Raw genomic sequence first — 20,662 nt, 5'->3', positions numbered from 1 at the left:
GCCGCCCGCTGCGTCTACTACCACAACACTCCCTCCTCCACAACCATGGCAAGGTGCGAAGCTGAAGCCATTACTGGCTTCCGTCGCAACAGGTCTCATCCTCTGGCTCCTCCCTTCGCCTTCTGGAGTACCCAGAAACGCGTGGCAGCTTCTCTCCATTTTCATGGCGACTATCGTCGGCATCATCACGCAGCCGCTTCCGCTGGGGGCTGTTGCTATCATGGGTTTATGCACCGCCGTGCTCACCAAAACGCTAACATACGCCGCGGCATTCTCGGCCTTTGGTGACCAGATACCTTGGCTGGTGGCGCTGGCTTTCTTCTTCGCCAAAGGGTTCATCAAAACCGGGTTAGGAACGAGAATCGCGTACCACGTGGTGTCACTCGCCGGAAGCTCCTCCCTTGGTAAGAAGTAGTTATGGAATTTGGTCACAAAAGTTAGTTAAATGCATGCTAAGAAGCAGATTTATATTATGTGATCAGGATTAGGATACAGCTTGGTGTTGAGCGAAGCATTGCTTGCACCAGCCATACCTTCAGTTTCAGCAAGAGCAGGTGGGATCATACTCCCATTAGTGAAGTCTCTGAGCGAAGCATGTGGCAGCAACGTTGGCGATGGAACCGAGAGCAAGCTAGGCTCATGGCTCACTCTAACCTGCTTCCAAACCTCCGTGATCTCTTCTGCCATGTTCCTGACTGCCATGGCCGCCAACCCTCTGTGCGGGACGCTGGCGCGTGGGGCCATAGGGAGGGGGATTGGATGGAGCGATTGGGCCGTGGCGGCGGCTGTGCCGGGTGCGGTGTCATTGGTTGTTGTGCCGTTGATCTTGTACGTGATTTACCCGCCGGGCGTAAAGAATAGCCCTGATGCTCCAAGGGTTGCTAGGGACAAGTTGCAACTTATGGGACCTATGACTCTCAACGAAAACATCATGGCTGCTACTCTCTTCCTTACGGTACGGCACCATTTCTTTTTTCTTATTTCGCATATAATGTTGTATGTTATAGCTGGGCCTTGTGGCCCAAAAAAGTCTTTGATTAAAGCCCATAGCGCCACTATTACGCATTGGACAATTAGACACGTAGTCCATGGTGACTTTCCCATGCTGCTCGCTGTCCACACACCACATAACTGACCCGACTTCACTTGTCTCGTTATGTTTCAAGTTCGGAGATTCCAATAGCTCCAACTGTGACAGACGCCATTCACAAGGGGCAAGCCAACAAATCTGCATATTCCTACCTACGCATCCAACGCTCCAAATTAGATCTCTCACTCACTTCAGCGCACCATGGCGCTGCACCTCTATTAAGCTCTAATACACACACACACCACATCGGATCCCAGCCCCTAACATGGCCTCCATAGCCCTCTCCGCCACCACTCTCCCCTCCCTACGCCTCCGCTCCCTCTCCCCCAAACCCAAACCACTCCTCCATTCCCTTCCCACCACTTCCACCACCTTCAAACCCCTCACTCTTAAACCACGCTCTTTCAATCTCATCACCTCCATTTCCAATGCTCCTTTCAAATCTAATCGCGCACATTCTACCGTCGTAGCCTCCGTCGCTGGTACAGCTTCCATTACGTCAGCATCTCCGCCACCTCCACCTCCTCAGCCATGGCAAGGGGCCTCCATGAAGCCCTTACTCGCCTCCATAGCCATCGGCGTCCTCGTCTGGTACTCTCCCGTCCCCGCCGGCGCCTCTCGTAACGCATGGCAGCTCCTCGCAATCTTCCTCGGCACCATCGTCGGGATCATCACGCAGCCGCTACCTCTCGGTGCCGTCGCCCTCCTCGGACTCGGCGTCTCCGTCCTTACTAAAACCCTTCCATTCCCCGCGGCGTTCTCAGGCTTTGGCGACCCGATCCCGTGGCTCATCTGCCTCGCCTTCTTCTTCGCCAAGGGATTCATCAAGACCGGCCTCGGTAACCGCGTCGCGTACCAGTTCGTCTCACTCTTCGGAAGCTCCTCGCTAGGGTTAGGGTACAGCTTGGTCTTCAGCGAAGCGCTTCTCGCGCCAGCGATTCCCTCGGTTTCAGCGCGCGCCGGTGGAATTTTCCTGCCACTTGTGAAGGCTCTCTGCGTTGCATGCGGAAGCAACGCTGGCGACGGGACGGAGAATCGCTTGGGGTCGTGGCTCATGCTGACGTGTTTTCAGACGTCGGTGATCTCGTCGGCGATGTTCCTGACGGCGATGGCGGCGAACCCGCTATGTGCAACTCTGACTCAGAATGCGATTAACAAGACTATTGGGTGGGTGGATTGGGCTAAGGCTGGGATCGTTCCGGGCCTGGTTTCATTGGTGTTGGTGCCGTTGATACTGTATGTTATCTACCCGCCCGGGATGAAGAGTAGCCCCGACGCGCCGAAGCTTGCAAGGGAGAGGTTGCAGAAGATGGGACCTATGACTTCGCATGAGAAGATCATGACATTGACACTGCTTCTTACGGTAATCATAGAATGAATTCAAGTTGCTGAATTTAGATAAATTTTGTTTCTGTTTGTTGGTTTTTGCGTTCTATGTAGAGAAAATGAGCAATTGAGTGTTTCCCATATTTGTTTTTGGAGCTATGCTTGTGGATGGCTTGGTAGGGAATTCATAATTTTGGTATTCAATTTGACAATAACTTGTTTGGTTGTTGAGTTGATTTGTTGACAGTGTTAGCTTGTCGATTGATTACACAAGGATTGGAGTTTCAAATTTGTAAATGCAGAGTTCATAGATAGGAACTTGTTCAACAACAAACTTAGGAATTTGTGCTTCTTCAATGTGGACCGTGTTTGAATCTATTGTTAGCTGCATGTAAGAGTTTGAATTGGTGTGTAGTTCGTTAATGGATTTTATGTTTAGAGTATTGTTAATTGGATATACACATCAGGATAGACGTGCATCCTGGCATTGTGGCTTTACTATTGGGCGATGTAACTATAATAAGTTTAGGGCATTGGTTATGACTAGCACACCACTTGTTTGCTTAATTGATTTTTGAATCCTCTGGTTATTTATAACTAATTTACTGGTATGAGAAATTGATGGTACAGTAGTTATGTTGCCGTATACCATGAAATCTTCTATCTCCTGGGTATCGTATTCACTCTCTTGCTCTGTTGTAACAGGTAGGACTTTGGGTCTTTGGAGGGGTTCTTAATATTGATGCTGTCACTGCTGCCATTCTTGGATTATCTGTACTCCTTGTCACTGGGGTCGTAACATGGAAGGAGTGCTTGGCTGAGGGAGTTGCCTGGGATACTCTCACATGGTTTGCTGCCCTCATTGCCATGGCTGGATATTTGAACAAATATGGTCTCATTTCTTGGTTCAGTCAAACTGTGGTCAAGGTATGTTATTCTGCCTAGCCAATGGTTAATCTTCATCGATCATTTCATATTTTGAATAATGTAGATGCTAATAGCTATCAACCAACTGTGTATAATATAATTATTTGAAATATTCATCTTGGAATAATTAGGCTTCGTGTTTCATGCCTCTGCTCTGTTAGTCAACAATACTGCCTTTAATTCTTATCACATTCCTTGATTCTTCTAATGAAATGATTTGTTAATGTTGTTTCATGCAGTTTGTTGGTGGATTGGGTCTCTCTTGGCAACTATCTTTTGGAATCCTTGTCCTCCTCTACTTCTACTCTCACTACTTCTTTGCAAGTGGGGCTGCTCATATAGGTGCCATGTTCACTGCTTTCTTGTCTGTCGCCACTGCTCTGGGAACTCCACCATTCTTTGGAGCCATGGTGCTTTCCTTCCTCTCCAACCTCATGGGCGGCCTTACTCATTATGGGATTGGATCAGCCCCTGTATTTTACGGCGCCAACTATGTTCCACTCGCCAAATGGTGGGGCTACGGATTCCTCATCAGTATTGTTAACATTGTAATCTGGCTTGGACTTGGAGGAGTTTGGTGGAAAGCCATTGGCTTGTGGTAAATGGGAGCCTGTTAAAGAGTTTTGCCCACACATGATTTTAACTTTTCAAGATTTTTGCACACATTCATGTACCAATTCTCGTTGTAATCAGCAGTCGAAGCATACTGCTAACCTTTTTGCGATTCTTCAAGAAATAATTATCGGGAGGTTTTGATGGAGACTTAGGTGGGAAAAATTACAGCTGGTCATTTTAGATCTGGGGTAGAACATTTTATATGATTTTTGAAATGTAAGGACATCCTGCTATTCAGGAATCAGGTTAATATTATAGTTGTATGCCTTGCTGCTTCAAGTTTTGCTGAATAGTTAGGAGTCTAAAATAATTTCATTTTCTTATGCTGAATTGTTAACATCTTGACATACAATAACACATTCTGAATTTAAAATTACACCGGAAAATATAAAATTTCAGTAATTGATGTTATAATGACTAAACATATTTAATATTTAAAAGGCCCCACAGAAATTATTATTCGATTAAATTTTATTGTGTGGAATTCAAAATTAATTTTAATCATTACCATTAATTTTAATAATTTTTAATGGTTTAGATGATACCATTGACGATGTCCAGTTTTTAAAGCAGCGGAGAGAATCCGTTCCCGATTCGAAATTTTCTCGGCATAGATTCGTTCATTATTGGAATTCGAAAGAGAGCTCTATTTTAGTAAATAACTCATCACTTGGTTTGATCTTAAGGACCAAATTCCAAATACACTGATACGTGAGAGTTTACGACACTTTATCTATACGTTTTACCTTTTTCACCTACATTAAACCTTTACATCTTTTCACCTTTTAATCACATTCACATGTAAAATTCACGGAAGAAAAGAAATTATTGTACTTTATTTAAAACAAAGTATGTATCTTAATGTACAAAACATAAATTAGACGAGGATTTTTGTTGCAACATTGAAGTACGTAACTAGAAAAGTTATTCATTTATTTAGATAAAGTTTGGGATTCAGTCTTAATCACCGTACCAAGAAGTGTAACAAATACCAACATTTTTTTCCTATAAGAGACAAGATTGTTATTAAGAATAAAATATTAAGATACAAACGCAAGCCAGATGCCACCCCGAATCCTGGGAGCGGCTAGTGAGGACGAAGCAGCAAGTGAATTTTTTCGATGTAACTTAGGTTTAATATTTGGTTTATTTGTCAAGGTAACTAAAGTCTCAGCTACTATGTAACTTAGGTTGTTCACTTGTTCTCTTGAATCTTGCACGCAACTTGAGTGTGACACAAACATATTTTTAGTGCGTCCAATAGTTGATGATTTTAATTTTAGTCTCACACATTTCACATGCATAAATCTATTTGTATATGTATACGATAGCCCAAATTGCTTAACATACATTTACTCCAAAATGTTTCCATTCATGTTCAAGTCCATGTGTTGGATACTTGGATCAAACACTTACCACTAGGCCTAATACTATAGTTGTTCACAATGGTGCAAGCTTAATAAAACCAATGTAATTATTATCATATGATGAGAGGGAAGAAAATTGCATTTGGAGTTGTTTCACATTAATAATGTGCAGTGATATTATTTCAAGGTGGCACTGAATGTGCTCTACATAGTTTCCAAACCTAAAACACTTTGCATTTATATGACATGTTGACATAACATGTGCCGCAAAATGCTGTTTAATTCACTCAGGAAGAAGAATCTGCAAGGCAGTTTCTTTGTCTTATTTGGAATCAGAGTTTGGTGGGTCTCTTTCTTCCTTTTCATTCAAAATCTTCTATCTCTTAGTTAAATGCCACTCTAAAGGGAAATTTCTGGTGAACTTCCTCTGAAAGTGTCATAGGAAACTGTCCTCTTTTTCTTTCTTTTACCGTTTGGCACTCTTATATTAATTTCTAAGCGCCTCCACCTGCTCTATCAACTTGTCATAACTGTTCCTTGATCATTGATACTATGCTTTGATTTTTAGGCCAGTATTAAATCATATATATATGGAGAACATATAAATTTTTGGCGTCTGAATTCTGGTATCTAGTATCATTTTAGTGGCCCTATTAACAACAACTCTTCATGTTGGTTTCATAAGTAGAAAACTTAATTTGGCTTCCTTGATATGGCTGACAAACTCATTTCAATACAAGATGGGAGCAGAATTCCAATTTGCAGTTTATTTAGGGATACCAGGTACTTATTTACATTGCTACTTCATTATTTCTCTTCAACAGGTGTAATTCTTCACTTTTTTTCTCTTCTTCTTACTGCAGACTTGTTTTCAAAGCAGACAACCTTGGTTGGGAAATATTGTCAATTGCAGTGCCTTCTGCTATGGCTTTGACAGCTGATCCTATTGCTTCACTGGTTGACACAGCATTCATTGGCCGAATAGGTATATGTTCCACCATTAACTCCAAATTCGCTAAGTGTCTCATAGCAGAAAATATAAAAAAGGAGATACAGATAAGACAAAATGGTCATGTCTCTATTTATATCCATGTATCTGTCTCTTTCTCCAAACAAGTTTGTGTCTGTCAATATTTTTGTATTTCTGTCCTAAGACAGTTACCAAATGAAGTCTAAGGGCTAAGTGATATATACTTGAATGTTGTATAACGTATCCACTGTTAAATATCGTTGGTTTATGCATACAGGTGCAGTGGAGCTTGCAGCTGTAGGAGTATCCATAGCTCTCTTCAATCAAATATCAAGGATTGCAATTTTCCCACTCGTCAGTGTGACTACTTCTTTTGTGGCTGAGGAAGATGCCCTTACAGCAGCCAGCCCTCTGGTAGAGGATGGTGAATCCTTGGAAGAAGGTTCCATTCTGAAAGCTGAAATCAATGAACTTATACCAGATAAAGGTAACATTCTCCCATTCTTATCTAAATCATGGTGGTTTGGTTTTTAGTCATGTTTTCTTCGAATATTCCTACTGTCTATGTTCTGCCAAAAATTCTTACAACATGGACCCGTGACACGTCACTTAGTTGGTGTGTCCGTGCTTCATAGCTTGCACAACAAGGCATTGAGACACTTTTTTTGGTTATAACAGATGGAGATGTTCAGAAACCAAATTTGATCCATATGGACTCAAATGTAGTTAAGGTTGAGCATAAGAGAAGGCATATCCCTTCTGCATCATCTGCATTGGTTATTGGTGGTATTCTTGGCCTTTTCCAGGCAATATTCCTCATATTTGCAGCAAAACCTTTATTGCACTTCATGGGAGTAAATTATGTAAGTGGTTTCTTATAAACATTTGCAGAATGATCATTTTAGTTTCAGCGCTTTAGCATTTTGTTTAACATATTGTACACAATTTTTTTCATGAAGGACTCTCCCATGCTCAAACCTGCACAGAACTACCTGACATTGAGATCTCTTGGCGCGCCGGCTGTTCTTCTCTCGTTAGCAATGCAGGGAGTCTTCCGAGGATTTAAAGACACTAAAACACCTCTATGTGCAACTTGTATGCCTTAAAATTTTATCAATTGTGTGTTGCAACATCCTAATATCATCTAATTCTGATGACCCTTTCCCTTATGTGATCCAGTGGCAGGAGATTTGACCAACATAGCACTGGATCCTTTGTTCATGTTTGTATTCCGCTTAGGTGTTAGTGGTGCAGCCATTGCTCATGTTATATCTCAGTAAGTATTATTTCATTGGAGTTAGAATACTCTAACTATACTCTAATGTTAACTCTTATTTTTCTTTTGCTTCTTTCCCTCTTAGTCATCTCTTATTTTCAACTTAACTGTGAATGCAGGTACCTAATTTCTGTAATACTCCTGTGGAAATTGATGCAAAAAGTTGATCTTATGCCTCCCAGCATCAAGCATCTGCAGTTTGATCGATTTCTCAAAAATGGTAAGGTTAACTAGCATTTCAAGTTGATTATCCCTGGGAAATAGCCAAATAGGTTAACTAGCATTTCAGCATTGAGATTATTTTTTGTTTCATTCTTGTCATCCAGGTTTTCTGTTGTTAATGAGAGTAACTGCTGTAACATTCTGTGTCACTCTGGCCACCTCACTAGCTGCACGCCAGGGATCAAAATCTATGGCTGCATTTCAAGTCTGCCTGCAGATTTGGCTGGCAGTATCTCTTCTTGCCGATGGTCTTGCTGTTGCTGGGCAGGTTGATAGCTCTCTGTTTACATAATGCACTTTTTTTTACTTCATCCTACTTTCAATCTATTCTTGTTCATAACTTCTATTGAGAATATCAAGTTGATTGCAGGCAATTCTTGCAGGCGCATTTGCTGCCAAGGACTATGACAAGGCCACTGAGACTGCGGCTCGAGTATTACAGGTTCTTTACATCGCTATTTACCAAAAAAAAAAACAAAAAAAAAAATCCTAATCTTTGCTCAATTAAATTAGCTGCAAGACTAACAAACTATTATATTGCAGATGGGTTTGGTTCTGGGATTGGCTCTTGCATTCATTCTTGGTGCAGGACTTCCTTTTGGAGCTAAACTATTTACAAGAGATGTTGATGTCCTCCACCTCATAAAAATTGGAATACCTGTAAGTCTATTTTGTGTACATTGGTATTTAATCTTTTCAGCACCCTAAATTTGTGAGACTTATATTTATGTTTGATTGTTTCTATCAGTTTGTTGCAGCCACCCAACCCATCAATGCTTTGGCATTTGTATTTGATGGTATTAACTTTGGTGCATCTGACTTTGCATATTCAGCATTCTCTTTGGTGTGTATTTTCTTCCATGTCTTCGTGCTATAAGGGATTATATACTGCATATTTTATGAATCTTAAGTAGTTATAAATGATGCAAAGTTAGCATCCAAACTTTGCTAAAGATTGTTCTTTTCTGGATAGAAATTGATTTACTTAATCATTATCTTCATTCTCAGCTTATAGTGGCAGTTGTCAGCATCATTTGCCTACTATTTTTATCAGCATCATTCATAGGAATTTGGGTTGCTTTGACCATCTATATGGGTCTTAGAGCATTTGCTGGCTTCTTGAGGTAAAAAATTCAGTTGGATTTTTCCTAAACGATCACTTTTCCAAGGCATGTTTAGTTCTTACTATGTTGAATTCAAGGTAATCAATCAATGAATTATGTTTATGCAGGATTGGAACAGGATCAGGACCTTGGAAGATCCTTAGGAAGTGAGAGTATTAGTCACCATATGACCATAATCATATTCAAAGGCATAGCTTCATTTATTTGACCCCACTTTCATAGGCTTCTACCAAATTGTGCTTGGTTTGATTGTTTGACATGATCTATCTATACTTCAAATACAATGTGCAGAAGAAAAAAAGGGGTAAAAGTATTATAGAGCTTTATAATAGCCAGTGAGCTTAAATAATTAAGAGTTGATTCTTAATTAATGTATATACCTTTGGATGTAATGGTAACCACTCAATCTTACAATAGTAATGATTAGATGAACATTGTGAAAATGAAAGATTCCATGGAACATGCAATGTTGGAAGAAATGACAGGGGAGTGTCTTCTACTTGTAGTATGGCTTGTCATTTTTTGTTGATGACACATATAAAGAAGCTTAATTTGTCATTTTCTACAAAACCCAATCAAAACTAAGCCTGAGACCTATTGAAAAAGCTAAATAGTGAGTACAAATGTACAGCACAGTGACATTGATAATATCAAGGTGTTGATGGTTAAGGTTTTATTGTCTCAGGTTCTTTGTAACAAAGTGTTTCTTACCTTTTATTATTAACCAATAATAATTCAAAAAAGATTAAGAGGTAAAAAAAATACCATGCAGTTTGTTAAGTGGATATGGTACAGGAGGCTGACTGGAAAAATTAACATCTATAAGAATTAAGAAGCTTGAACAATTTGTGATTCACAAGATTGGACCAAAAAGAACAACCATATGTAGGCCATAGCCATAGCAATCAAGTGTCTTTCAGCCTAAGGGAGCTGCTAAGGGAAAGATACACTTTATGTACCATATATTTTAGTCATATAAACTTCCTCGCATGCAGATCTTGTTAAGTATGTCTTGCATCACACGAGTAACTACACTAATAACTATGAAATTTGGCTTGATAAAATGAAGGGAAATCAAAGCAAGGGAAAAAAAAGGACTATACAGTTCAATTTCTATGCTTCCTGGTTTCCAGTATTGTGCCGTCTTTAAGACTTTCCTGTGCATCGTTGTCCATGCCAAGGCTGAAGAGTGCAGCAGCTTGAAGATAGAACGCCGTCGACCATGTGGGAGATACTGATTGAGCTTGCATAGCATCTCCGAGTGCCTCTTGTGGCATGTCATTCATAAGATAGCATAAGCAACGCCTGGCATACACGGTTGGCGATACCATGGTCCCAACATCAATGAACTACACATAGAATAAGCATCATGAAATCATATTCATATATCTGGCAAAAGAAAGTACAGTACTATAGATTCATAATGCATTGTGAATGTTGTTTTGGTGATTTACAATGGACTTCTCTTCCAAGAATTTCAAGCTAACTTACTTGTGTGTAGTAGTCAATGGCTGTAGAGAAGTCTCTAGCACGAAAAGCAGTATCTCCAAGTTTCTTAGAATTCAGAGTTTCCTGTATTTGATTTGTCCACATTTGGAAGGAAAGCTGCAATAAAATATAAAGTTGCACAGATACCAATTTAACACAAGGTTACGGAAGGTTATCGGAATATCTTGTCATAAAATTCAACCAAAAACTTTTAAGAGAGAAACTCAAAAGGTCTACACTTGGAAATATTGGAAAATTGAGTGATAAAAAAGCTAGTCCTAGCTCGTTTGGCATCCAGCATACATGCAGAATATAAAATTCTCCATAGACAAAAAAATTAAGTGTAGCCTATAACAGACTTCTCTTAAGAAAGGTCCAAATTAGCAGGAAATCTAGAGAACAATAGGATACCTCGTTTGCAACATCTTCATCATCCTTGTACCCCACCTTATCCAAAATTTCATGTATAGCAGTGAGATCTCTTCTTGAACAAGCTTCACCGAAAGGTGTCAAAGAAACTGTTTCCTTTGATGATACATTCCCATCTGGTATGCCCATCAAAACATACGACAGTACCTGCAAAATACCACAGCCATAAACAAAATACTAAATATGTTCCGGTGCTTCCAACTGTCTTCAATGAAGAAAGTCAATGAGTGAAAGATAGTGCATACTGAAGTTTCTTTCTGAAGAGGAGTTAGAGCGGTCACAAGTGACTTTGCATTTGGTCTCTCACGAGGTTCATATTGTAGACAACGCGAAGCCAATCTCACTATCTCAGTTCCATCATCATTCGAAAAATGACCTTCTAAACAAGAGTCCATCAGCAAGGAAAAATTTTTGCCGCGTATAAGGTCAAGTGCCTGCACATAAAAAGGATTATGTTACCTATTGAATCTGAGTTATATAGCAATGATTTGATCATGTTAAGCCAAACCATCATTTATGTTATTAAGGTACAAGCATTTGTTCAGTTTGTACAGGCCAAAGGCTCACTGAACAAATACAACCTTAAATTATAAAGAAGAGAATAAATGTTCAAGGAGGGAGTTTACATGACTGGGTGGAATATGCTTTCCACTCAGAAGATCAAGCAAAAGTGTGCCAAAACTGTATACTACACTTTCAGGGGTGATTCTTCCTGCCGAATTTCAAACATGCTTTGGATCAGTAGAAGAAATTGAAATAAGTCGTAATGCATTTAACTACTAAAACAGCTCTATATCAAATTAAAGGCTAAGATTTTTGTTGTTGAATTAGTTATTTATTACCAGTCCTCAAGTACTCCGGAGGAGTGAAGGCTAAATTTGTGCTATAGCTTCGGCCGTCTCTACTGTTTTTCATGAGTCCAAAACAAGAGAGCCTGGGGTTGGCATCCTGTCCACCATTGCAACAATATAAGATATGGTCCACAAAACTAAACAAAAGGAAGCACAAAATATGGCTTTAAAAGCTGAAGTACCTCATCAAACAAGATTCTATAAGCATTAAGATCATGATACAATGCTCTTCCTCTACTGCTGCAGTAATCCAATGCTTGTGCTAAATACAATGCCACCCTCAACCTCATTGCCCATTTCATGGGCTGTGTCTCCCCTGCCAGAGAAGTTCACACATATCCCACAATCAACAGATCACATAAACGGAACAAATACTTCACAAATAAATAAGTAAAATGAACATGGTAAAGACAGGGCAAAATACAGTTCAATCAATAATGACAACAAAATTAGATCTTTACTCCTTTTGATAGCAAGGCACATAAACCAACAAATGGAAACTCACAGTGGAAGAGATGTTTGGAGAGAGTTTCATGTGGCATGAACTCTGCAACAAGCAACCTCTCTTCTCCTTCACAGCAGCATCCAACCAAGTTAGCTAATCTTTCATTCCTTAACTGCCCCACTGCTCTTGCTTCCTCCTAAAAACCACTCCAAATAAACAAAGAAACATAACATCACAGATATGAACTTCCACTCACTAAAGCTACACACACAAACTCAACACATTCCAAAAAGTCAAAATCAAAAGAAGAAGCAAGACACTAACTAGAAATTGTCTTGAATCAGGCCAAGCTGATTTGTTGAAGCGCTTCACAGCAACCAACCTATCATCTTCAAGCCTTCCTTTGTAAACAACATTGGGAGCTTTCTCTCCATGTTCTGACACAATGTTCTCTGGTGAGAAACCTGAAGTTGCAACCTTAAGCTGATCCCACGTGTACTCATTGAATCCAACCCATTGATCCTTCTCATTCTTGCCCCCGTCATCTGCATGAGAGAGAGATATGAATCCATATTAAAAACCTCAACTTTAAGCTCAAATTAGCTTCTTTTCTTATTCTACTTGTGATCGTAGAAAGTGACAACTAAAGTTACATAAAAATAAAATGAAAATGAAAAGGGTCACCATTATCAGATAAGTCGTGAAGGTTTGATTTGATGTGTGAAGGCCACCAACAGAGAGAGAATTTAGAGCAACGAGCTCCCATTGGTGAAAAAACAAAAAAACACAATGCTGCTTAGGAAAAAAAGAAAAAAGAAAAACAAAAGAAGCAGCAGAAGAAGAAAAGAAAATGTGAGGAGCTATCTCTTTCTCTGAAGCAGTGGTTCCTCTCTGTGTGTTTTGTGCTTGTCACGTTTTATGAAGGGGTAGAGAGAGTAGAGAGGGGGCAAAAAGAAAAAAAAGAAAATGAAATGAAAATGGGGTGTGTTTGGGAAGAGAGAAAGTGGGGTGTGGGAAATAGGATTACTTTTTTGGGATCCAAAGGGAAAGCTTGGTTTTTTTTGGTGTTAGCTTCGAACGAATGATATCAGTCACTTCTGCTCTTCATCATTCCTTCTTTTTCCTTCTCTTCTACACTTTTGCTCAGACACTACACACTACTGCACTCTGCACTCTTTGCTTTCTCTTTTAAAATACTCATTTTAATTTATGCCTTTTAAGTTTAAGTAAAAAGAAAATCATTTTAAATCTTTATATTATATAAGAAATAATATTAATATTGCCAAAAAAAACCAGCAATTGACAAACTATATTTTACAATTAGGTAATGTACATTCACATTTTTCATTGTCTCTAATCTGCTTTTGTTTTTAGGAACACGACAACAAGACACTAACAAATGACATAATTTACTTTTTAAATTTTTTTATTTTTTATTAATTTTTTATAATTAAATTTTTTTAAAATTTTTTAAGTAAAAAAATGAGATATAAATTAAATTTTTATAATTTATTTTAATTTATTACTAAACAGAATACAAAAATACAAAATTTTATATTTATGTTTTTTGTATTTTGTTTTTAATGTCCTGTCTTATTCTCTTCTCACAAACTGACATAGCCTAAAATATTATTGCTATAATTTTACCATGTGAGCTCAAAGCATTTTTGTATAGATATCAATAGAAAATGTTTGAATAAAAAAATTAAAAAATAATTAAAATTTACCTTATAACAGTTAATAAATATTAAATAAGACAAATTTTAATTTTTTTAAATCTCTTTAACATTATCATACTAATTATGTTCATAATGCTTTTGGAAATAACTATGATTACCATCATTCTCTTTACTAATTAAGTAATTATAATCACTAACTCTCAATAATTATCATCACCAATTACCTGCAATATATTCTCTGTATGAGCATCAATTACTACACTCAACTGACCTTCTTCGATGGTATATTCTTATTGCTATTAATGTAAAAATTGAAAGCTTACATCACACATTTACAAATATCTGAATTCATTCTTATTAGCTTTAACGTTAACCAAAGTTGTAAATATTTATAATAGCCCAATTTGCACCTCTTTATAAATAAACAAACATATTATCTGAATTTTATATGAATTTTAATTTGTGATAAATTAATGAAAAATATGTTAGGTATCAAAATTAATAAGATAAAATAACTCAATCAAAATATGTAAACAAAAAATTAATATAACTAAAAAGAATTAAATAATAATAAAAATAATATAACTAAATATTAAAATTATAATTTCTCAAAATATATTGAAAAAAATTTATAATATTCTCATATATTATGAAAATAACACTCATATAAATATATTAGACATATAAAAACTTACTGTTTTCTTTCTTAATTTTCACTCACTATTTAATTTCTTATAAAACTTAACATACATTATCAAATGCTTTAACCGTTTATATATAGATGTTTAAAAGTAATAATACGAGACGAACAAAGCACCATTTAAAGTTGTTATGGTATTAAATTGATCAATTTAATTTTATTAAATTGTGATCTTGTACAATTTTATCAACTTTATCAAACTATATGACAAATTCATAAATAATTAAATATAAACTTAATCTTATCATTATGTACTATTTATTTTCAATACATAATTAGATAACTACTTATTATTTGACTAAGTCAAAAAATTACAACTAAATTAAGTTATCTAATTTTGACCAAATTAAAAATTACAATTTGACTATCTAATTATCCAAATCATTGCCTTATCAATTTATTTCTTTTAAGCTTATCAAATTACATGTTTGATAATTATAATTAATCAAGGTAAACTTTGCATATGCCATCACTTATTATTACTTTAGCCATTAACAATAATTTTTAACTTCAAAAGCAAAAGAAGAATTTTACTTCTTTTCACAAAACAAAAAAAAGGTTACAACGTGTAAAATTAAAACAATTCCGTTATGTTATTGTTACGGTGGGTAACCGGAGATTGTCTGAATGGATGGCGTTGACCGGCCCAAATGTGTGAAGGAGGAAGTTTCCGTGTGAGTATGGGACTCGGGAGACTCCGTCCGACTTGTGCTCGTGAGTGAATGGGGGGGTGGTACCTGCGAAGACACTCCGATGCCTAAGTTAGCAAGAGTGTGAGCAGATCTAGAGAGTATTGGGCTTAGAGATACCTGAGGGGTGTCAGTGTATTTATAGTGGTGAGCCAATAACCACCGTTGGAGTAGTGCCGTATCTTTAGGGTGTTAACCGTCCCATTATCTTAGGGAGGTTAAGATATGGCTTTATGGAGCGGTTAGAGAGATTTTAGGGGCGGTTACTCATTTGAATGAGTGTTTATCTGCCAGCTAATCTCATGCCCGACTTCTTTAAAGCAAGTCGTGGTTGATACCGACTTCTTATGTGAAGGTCGGTACTTAGCTAGGCTTAATCCTTTGGACTAGGCCTTTTAGTTGGGCCTGGACCTTTGTTATTGGGCCAGGGTATGAACAGTTATCAACAGTATTTTTGTCAATTTTTGCCAATTTTTATTTATAACTGTGTTTAATGGAAGTGTCTTTATAAATGTGTTTAGTAGAAATGTCTTTATAAATATATTTTTTGGATGTTTCTTTTTATATAATTTTCGGAAAGAGGTTAGTTTCTTTCTTCTTTTTTTCAGTTTTCGCATGACTTTACTTTGTAGAGGAATAGTGTTGTAGATTTTTGCTCGGCTCCTTTCCTCCTCTCTAGAGACCTTTTTGATTTTTCCTTTTCTTTTTTCCTTTTGTAGGTTTCCTTGGAGAAAGAAAAATGGCCTCCGTAGATTGGGTTGACGTTACTGTTCTGGGGGAGGAGCCGTTGGTTGATGCGGAGTTTATTACTCACCTTCGCACCCACCATCGGCTCTGTACTTCGGATGAAGATGAGCCTAAATACGAGTTGCTTGTTCCCGGTTTAGAGGACCGGGTTTGTCATGGGAGAGCCAACGAAACGGCTCTTCATTTCTTCTTCATGTATGAGTGCATGATCACCCGTCTGGGCGTCTTTCTGCCCTTTTCAGATTTTGAGATGTCTGTTTTGCAGCATTGTCGTGTTGCCCCTACCCAGCTTCATCCCAACTCCTGGGGTTTCTTGAAAATTTACCAATTTATTAGCCATGCTCTGGATTTCCCGACTACTCTGAAAAGGAGAGTTGAGGAAGGAAATTGCCAAGCTAAAGGAGGAGAGAGATACCCTTCGGGAGAAAGGGAAGGCTTTGCAGGCCCAATGCAACATGGAGATGGAATTGAGGAAAACGTGAGCCATACAAGGTCGGAGGATTTTTACCCTTTTTGATGAATCTTTTCATGACTTTAAAAATTTCTTTTTCAAAGTGCAAGCTGTAGAGGGTCATCATCCCTTTTATCTGGATGATAATTCTTTTCCTCGCTTTCCTTTATACTGGTTGGAGGCCTCCCCTTGTGAGAAATATGGTTTGGATGACCTGGATGAGGTAGAGGCCGCCGTCGTGGGGTTCCTCCGAGAAGTGTGGGGGAGGGCCCCCTATTTGGATACTAAAAAATTTCTCCTAGGGTCTCCGACCTTTGTCCAATCATAGCTAGGTAGTTTTTTCTAGTATGCTGAATTTCCGACTTGTTAACCCAATATTCCGACTTGTTTGATTCTTTAGCTTATTGTTTTCTTTTTCAGAAATGGCAAAGACAAACGCTCAAGAATCTTTTCAGAGGGTCCAGGAGGCTAAAGCTAAGTCTCGCGCTCGGTCTGGTGGTGCCAGGGTTATCTCTCCTCCTCCTCCTCCTCGTAATGTTGGAACTCTTTCCAATCCTATGGTGATTTCTTCTTCAGCTCCCTCTCAGCCGCCACCCGTCGTCCGACCTTCTCCTGATCCTAAGAAGCGCAAGCTCTTAGAATCTGGCTCTTCTGGGGAGGTTAAGGCGGACGCTCTTGCATTCGTCCGAAAGAATATCTATCCTTATGCCCGTATAGGCATGGATGATATGTCTGTTCGGGGCCACCTTACTACTATGGTCAAGGAGAGCCTTAAGGCGGCGGGGGTCTGCGGTAAGCTTTTAGATATTTTTGATAGGGCTCCTCTCAGCTCTTTAGGGGCGACTTCGAGGGTCGAGGAGCTGGAAGGGAGGCTCCGTGTATATCAAGAGCATGAGGGAGAGTTGAGGAAGGAAATTGCCAAGCTAAAGGAGGAGAGAGATACCCTTCGGAAAAAAGGGAAGGCTTTGCAGGCCCAATGCAACATGGAGATGGAATTGAGGAAAATGGCACAGGCCAGCTATCAAAGCCTATTCAAGGATCTTGTGTCTGTAAAAACTGACCTGTTGAATTCTCGGAAAGCATATGAGGAGTTAGAGGACTCTATTGCCGATGGCGCCGAGGAGTCTTGGAGGATTTTCCTGGAGCAGGTCAGAGTCATTGCTCCTGACTTGGATCTTTCTCTTTTACATCCTGACAAAGTTGTCATCGACGGTGCCATTGTAGATCCTCCTGTCCCCGTAATTGTTTCTGAATCAGAGTTGAAGACTCGGGGACAGAGGATCATCGAGTCTCCTCCTCGCTCCAAAGATGCTCCGAGTACTTCGGTTATTCCTCCGACTTCCTCTTCTTCTCCTGTGGGTGCTTCTCTTCCTGGTCCCGGCGGTGCTCCTCCTGATTCTGGTGGTGGTTTGTCTACTTCTGCTGCGAAAAAATGATCTAATGACCTTTGGCTATTTGGGGGTCCGGCTTGTGGTCCCCCCCCCCCATTTTTGAACTCTTTATTTATTTTGTTCTTGGTTGTGCAGTTTGAACAATTTCTTTTGGCCTTTTAAGGCCGTAAACAAAATATTTCAGTAAGTGCCCCTTTTTTTTGAATAAGGGTTTAGATTATCAAAGTAAATGCCCTTTTTTGGATAAGGGTTTAAGTTATCAAAGTAAATGCTTTTTTTTGAATAAGGGTTTAGATTATCAAAGTAAATGCCCTTTTTTGGATAAGGGTTTAAGTTATCAAAGTAAATGCCCTTTTTTGGATAAGGGTTTAAGTTACCTTATGCGTGTATGCTTTTCTAATTTTGATATTTCAAAACCCTCTTGATCTTTCTCTGAAAACCTTTTTATTGGCTTGTCTTGTTTTTTCGAGCATTTTAGTTTAAGGGCTTTTATGCAGCCTTTAAACCTAGGTTTTCCAATCTCTTTTTGTTATCCTTTATACTCAACTTTGCTTTAGTGAGTTTTTATGACTTAGGTTATTTTTGTGATGCGTTTTTTATCTACTCGGAGTATTTCCGAGTTCGATTTACTCGGGTTTCATCTCGACTTAGGAGTCGGATTGTTCCCGAGTTTTTACGATCAACTCATACAACCTCTTTACGCCGACTTGTACCTCGTCGTTTTATCCTGACGACCATCTAGGTCGGTTCATGGGATTTTCACATTTTGTCGAGCTTAAGTCGGCGCGTTTCGTAGAAAGACTTAGAAAAAAATAAAGAAGGATATTATAAGAGATATTATAAAAAAGATCTTTATTAATTGGGGAGGTATCTTCTTGCTACTAAGGGTCTTGATAGCCTATTTCCCTTAGCCTCTACTATGATGCCTCGTTAAAAACCCTTCTCCAGAAAAAACCCTTTTGGGAAAAAATCATGAAGTTGGGAAAAGAGTACATCAGGGAGTAGAGTTCACTTTAACTGTAGTACCTTTTCATATTACAAGCATGCCACGATCTTGGTAACTCAATGCTATTTAGGTCAGTTATTTTATAATAACCTTTCCCTAACACTTCCTTGATTTTGTATGGTCCTTTCCAATTTGCGGCGAGCTTTCCTTCTCCTGATTTGTTGACTCCAATGTCGTTTCTGATCAGGACCAAGTCATCCGGGGCAAATGTTCTTCGAATGACTTTCTTGTTGTACCTGGTAGTCATCCTTTGTTTCAAGGCTGCTTCTCTTATCTGGGCATCTCCTCGGACTTCGGGGAGCAAGTCGAGCTCCTCTTTGTGTCCCCGTACATTTCCGACCTCGTCATGGAGAATTACCCTTGGGCTTTGCTCATTGATTTCTATTGGAATCATGGCTTCTACACCATAGACTAGTCGGAAAGGTGTTTCTCCTGTGGCGGATTGGGGGGTTGTCCTATAAGCCCATAACACCTGAGGGAGCTCTTCAGCCCAAGCTCCCTTTGCTTCCTGTAGTCTCTTCTTTAGTCCTGCCAGTATGATTTTGTTGGCTGCCTCGACTTGCCCATTGGCCTGTGGGTGTTCCACCGAGGTGAACTGATGTTTGATTTTCATACTGGCCACTAAGCTCTTTAAGGTAGCGTCGGTGAATTGGGTTCCATTATCCGTAGTAATGGAATGAGGTATCCCATACCTTGTGATGATATTTTTGTAGAGGAACCTACGACTTCTTTGAGCGGTGATAGTGGCTAGTGGTTCTGCTTCTATCCATTTTGTGAAGTAATCTATTCCCACGATCAAGTATTTAACTTGTCCTGGCGCTTGGGGAAAAGGACCTAACAAATCCATCCCCCATTTTGCAAAAGGCCATGGAGAAGTGATACTAATGAGCTCTTCTGGGGGAGCCACGTGGAAATTTGCATGCATCTGGCACGGTTGACACTTTTTCACAAATTCTGTGGCATCTTTTTGCAAGGTCGGCCAGTAGAATCCAGCTCGGATTACTTTTCTGGCTAGTGATCTTGCTCCGAGATGATTTCCGCAGATTCCGCTATGTACTTCCTCCAATACCTCGGTGGTTCTTGAGGTCGGTACGCATTTTAACAATGGTGTTGATATCCCTATTTTGTAGAGGATATTTCTCACCAAGGTGTAATGCTGTGCTTCCCTTCGGATCTTTTTAGCTTCTTTCTCCTCCTTAGGGAGGATGTCAAATTTCAAGTATTCGACTAAGGGATTCATCCATCCGAGGTTTAAACCGACTACCTCAAGTACTTCTTGCTTATCTTCTGTTTTTGCTACCGAGGGCTCTTGGAGGGTTTCTTGAATCAGGCTTCTGTTGTTTCCTCCTGGTTTGGTACTTGCTAACTTGGATAGGGCATCAGCTCGGCTATTTAGATCCCGAGTTATGTGTTTAACCTCGGTTTCCGCAAAGTGCCCGAGGTGTTCCAAGTGGTTTCTGCAAAGCGCCCAAGGTGTTCCAAAGTTTTTTCCAAATACCTCTTCATATTAGGGTCCTTTGCCTGATATTCTCCACTTATTTGGGAGGTCACCACCTGTGAGTCGCTGTATATCATCACTTTTGTAGCACCGACTTCTTCTGCCAATTTTAGTCCGGCTATCAAGGCTTCATATTCTGCCTGATTATTTGAAGTCGGAAATTCATATTTTAAGGAAACCTCTATTTGGGTTCCTATTTCATCTACTAATATTATGCCTGCGCCGCTTCCCGTTTTGTTGGAGGATCCGTCTACATAGAGTTCTCATGTAGTCGGTTTTTCCTCTTGGTCCCCTGCGTATTCTGCCACGAAGTCGGCAAGGCATTGGGCTTTAATTGCTGTCCGAGTTTCATATCTCAGATCGAACTCGGA

General features: G+C 39.2%; 4 protein-coding genes across 4 annotated transcripts; 3 read left to right on the top strand and 1 right to left on the bottom strand.

The window, feature by feature from the left end:
- Nucleotides 1-16: 16 nt before the first annotated feature.
- Nucleotides 17-1,319, top strand: LOC107477076 (dicarboxylate transporter 1, chloroplastic). The gene is made up of 3 exons (XM_021137319.2): nt 17-404; nt 483-955; nt 1,167-1,319. Exons 1-3 carry the CDS (start codon nt 164-166, stop codon nt 1,317-1,319), a joined length of 867 nt encoding a protein of 288 aa, XP_020992978.2. The 5' UTR covers nt 17-163.
- LOC107476803 (dicarboxylate transporter 1, chloroplastic) lies at nt 1,218-4,237 on the top strand. The gene is made up of 3 exons (XM_016096711.3): nt 1,218-2,453; nt 3,122-3,343; nt 3,583-4,237. The coding sequence occupies exons 1-3, from the start codon at nt 1,356-1,358 to the stop codon at nt 3,943-3,945; spliced, it is 1,683 nt and encodes a 560-aa protein (XP_015952197.1). The 5' UTR covers nt 1,218-1,355; the 3' UTR covers nt 3,946-4,237.
- Nucleotides 4,238-5,626: 1,389 nt separating this feature from the next.
- On the top strand, nt 5,627-9,223 carry LOC107476804 (protein DETOXIFICATION 42-like). The gene is made up of 13 exons (XM_016096712.3): nt 5,627-6,108; nt 6,189-6,310; nt 6,573-6,782; nt 6,974-7,158; nt 7,255-7,390; nt 7,475-7,571; nt 7,691-7,791; nt 7,898-8,061; nt 8,164-8,235; nt 8,337-8,453; nt 8,542-8,637; nt 8,802-8,917; nt 9,025-9,223. The coding sequence occupies exons 1-13, from the start codon at nt 6,038-6,040 to the stop codon at nt 9,065-9,067; spliced, it is 1,530 nt and encodes a 509-aa protein (XP_015952198.1). The 5' UTR covers nt 5,627-6,037; the 3' UTR covers nt 9,068-9,223.
- A 494-nt stretch (nt 9,224-9,717) lies between these two features.
- Nucleotides 9,718-13,297, bottom strand: LOC107476805 (serine/threonine-protein kinase BSK5). The gene is made up of 10 exons (XM_016096714.3): nt 12,815-13,297; nt 12,455-12,675; nt 12,191-12,326; nt 11,868-12,001; nt 11,677-11,782; nt 11,461-11,546; nt 11,080-11,268; nt 10,817-10,981; nt 10,409-10,522; nt 9,718-10,266 (listed from the first exon to the last, which is right to left on the bottom strand). The coding sequence occupies exons 1-10, from the start codon at nt 12,894-12,896 to the stop codon at nt 10,024-10,026; spliced, it is 1,476 nt and encodes a 491-aa protein (XP_015952200.1). The 5' UTR covers nt 12,897-13,297; the 3' UTR covers nt 9,718-10,023.
- Nucleotides 13,298-20,662: the final 7,365 nt, after the last annotated feature.

The sequence above is a fragment of the Arachis duranensis genome, chromosome 3, assembly GCF_000817695.3.
Source record: "Arachis duranensis cultivar V14167 chromosome 3, aradu.V14167.gnm2.J7QH, whole genome shotgun sequence".
In the NCBI taxonomy this organism is placed as follows: Eukaryota; Viridiplantae; Streptophyta; class Magnoliopsida; order Fabales; family Fabaceae; genus Arachis; species Arachis duranensis.
This window is presented reverse-complemented; position numbering and strand designations above follow the sequence as displayed.

Excerpts from the sequence above, each read along its gene's own strand:
- LOC107477076 (XM_021137319.2), top strand. The coding sequence starts at position 164 with ATGGCGACTATCGTCGGCATCATCACGCAGCCGCTTCCGCTGGGGGCT. Across the intron at positions 405-482 it reads CGCCGGAAGCTCCTCCCTTG|GATTAGGATACAGCTTGGTG; the intron begins GTAAGAAGTAGT and ends TTATGTGATCAG. Across the intron at positions 956-1,166 it reads CTGCTACTCTCTTCCTTACG|TTCGGAGATTCCAATAGCTC; the intron begins GTACGGCACCAT and ends TTATGTTTCAAG.
- LOC107476803 (XM_016096711.3), top strand. The coding sequence starts at position 1,356 with ATGGCCTCCATAGCCCTCTCCGCCACCACTCTCCCCTCCCTACGCCTC. Across the intron at positions 2,454-3,121 it reads CATTGACACTGCTTCTTACG|GTAGGACTTTGGGTCTTTGG; the intron begins GTAATCATAGAA and ends CTGTTGTAACAG. Across the intron at positions 3,344-3,582 it reads TCAGTCAAACTGTGGTCAAG|TTTGTTGGTGGATTGGGTCT; the intron begins GTATGTTATTCT and ends TGTTTCATGCAG.
- LOC107476804 (XM_016096712.3), top strand. The coding sequence starts at position 6,038 with ATGGCTGACAAACTCATTTCAATACAAGATGGGAGCAGAATTCCAATT. Across the intron at positions 6,109-6,188 it reads AGTTTATTTAGGGATACCAG|ACTTGTTTTCAAAGCAGACA; the intron begins GTACTTATTTAC and ends TTCTTACTGCAG. Across the intron at positions 6,783-6,973 it reads TGAACTTATACCAGATAAAG|ATGGAGATGTTCAGAAACCA; the intron begins GTAACATTCTCC and ends TGGTTATAACAG.
- LOC107476805 (XM_016096714.3), bottom strand. The coding sequence starts at position 12,896 with ATGGGAGCTCGTTGCTCTAAATTCTCTCTCTGTTGGTGGCCTTCACAC. Across the intron at positions 12,002-12,190 it reads CTCCAAACATCTCTTCCACT|GGGAGACACAGCCCATGAAA; the intron begins GTGAGTTTCCAT and ends CTTCTCTGGCAG. Across the intron at positions 11,269-11,460 it reads AGCATATTCCACCCAGTCAT|GCACTTGACCTTATACGCGG; the intron begins GTAAACTCCCTC and ends TTTTATGTGCAG.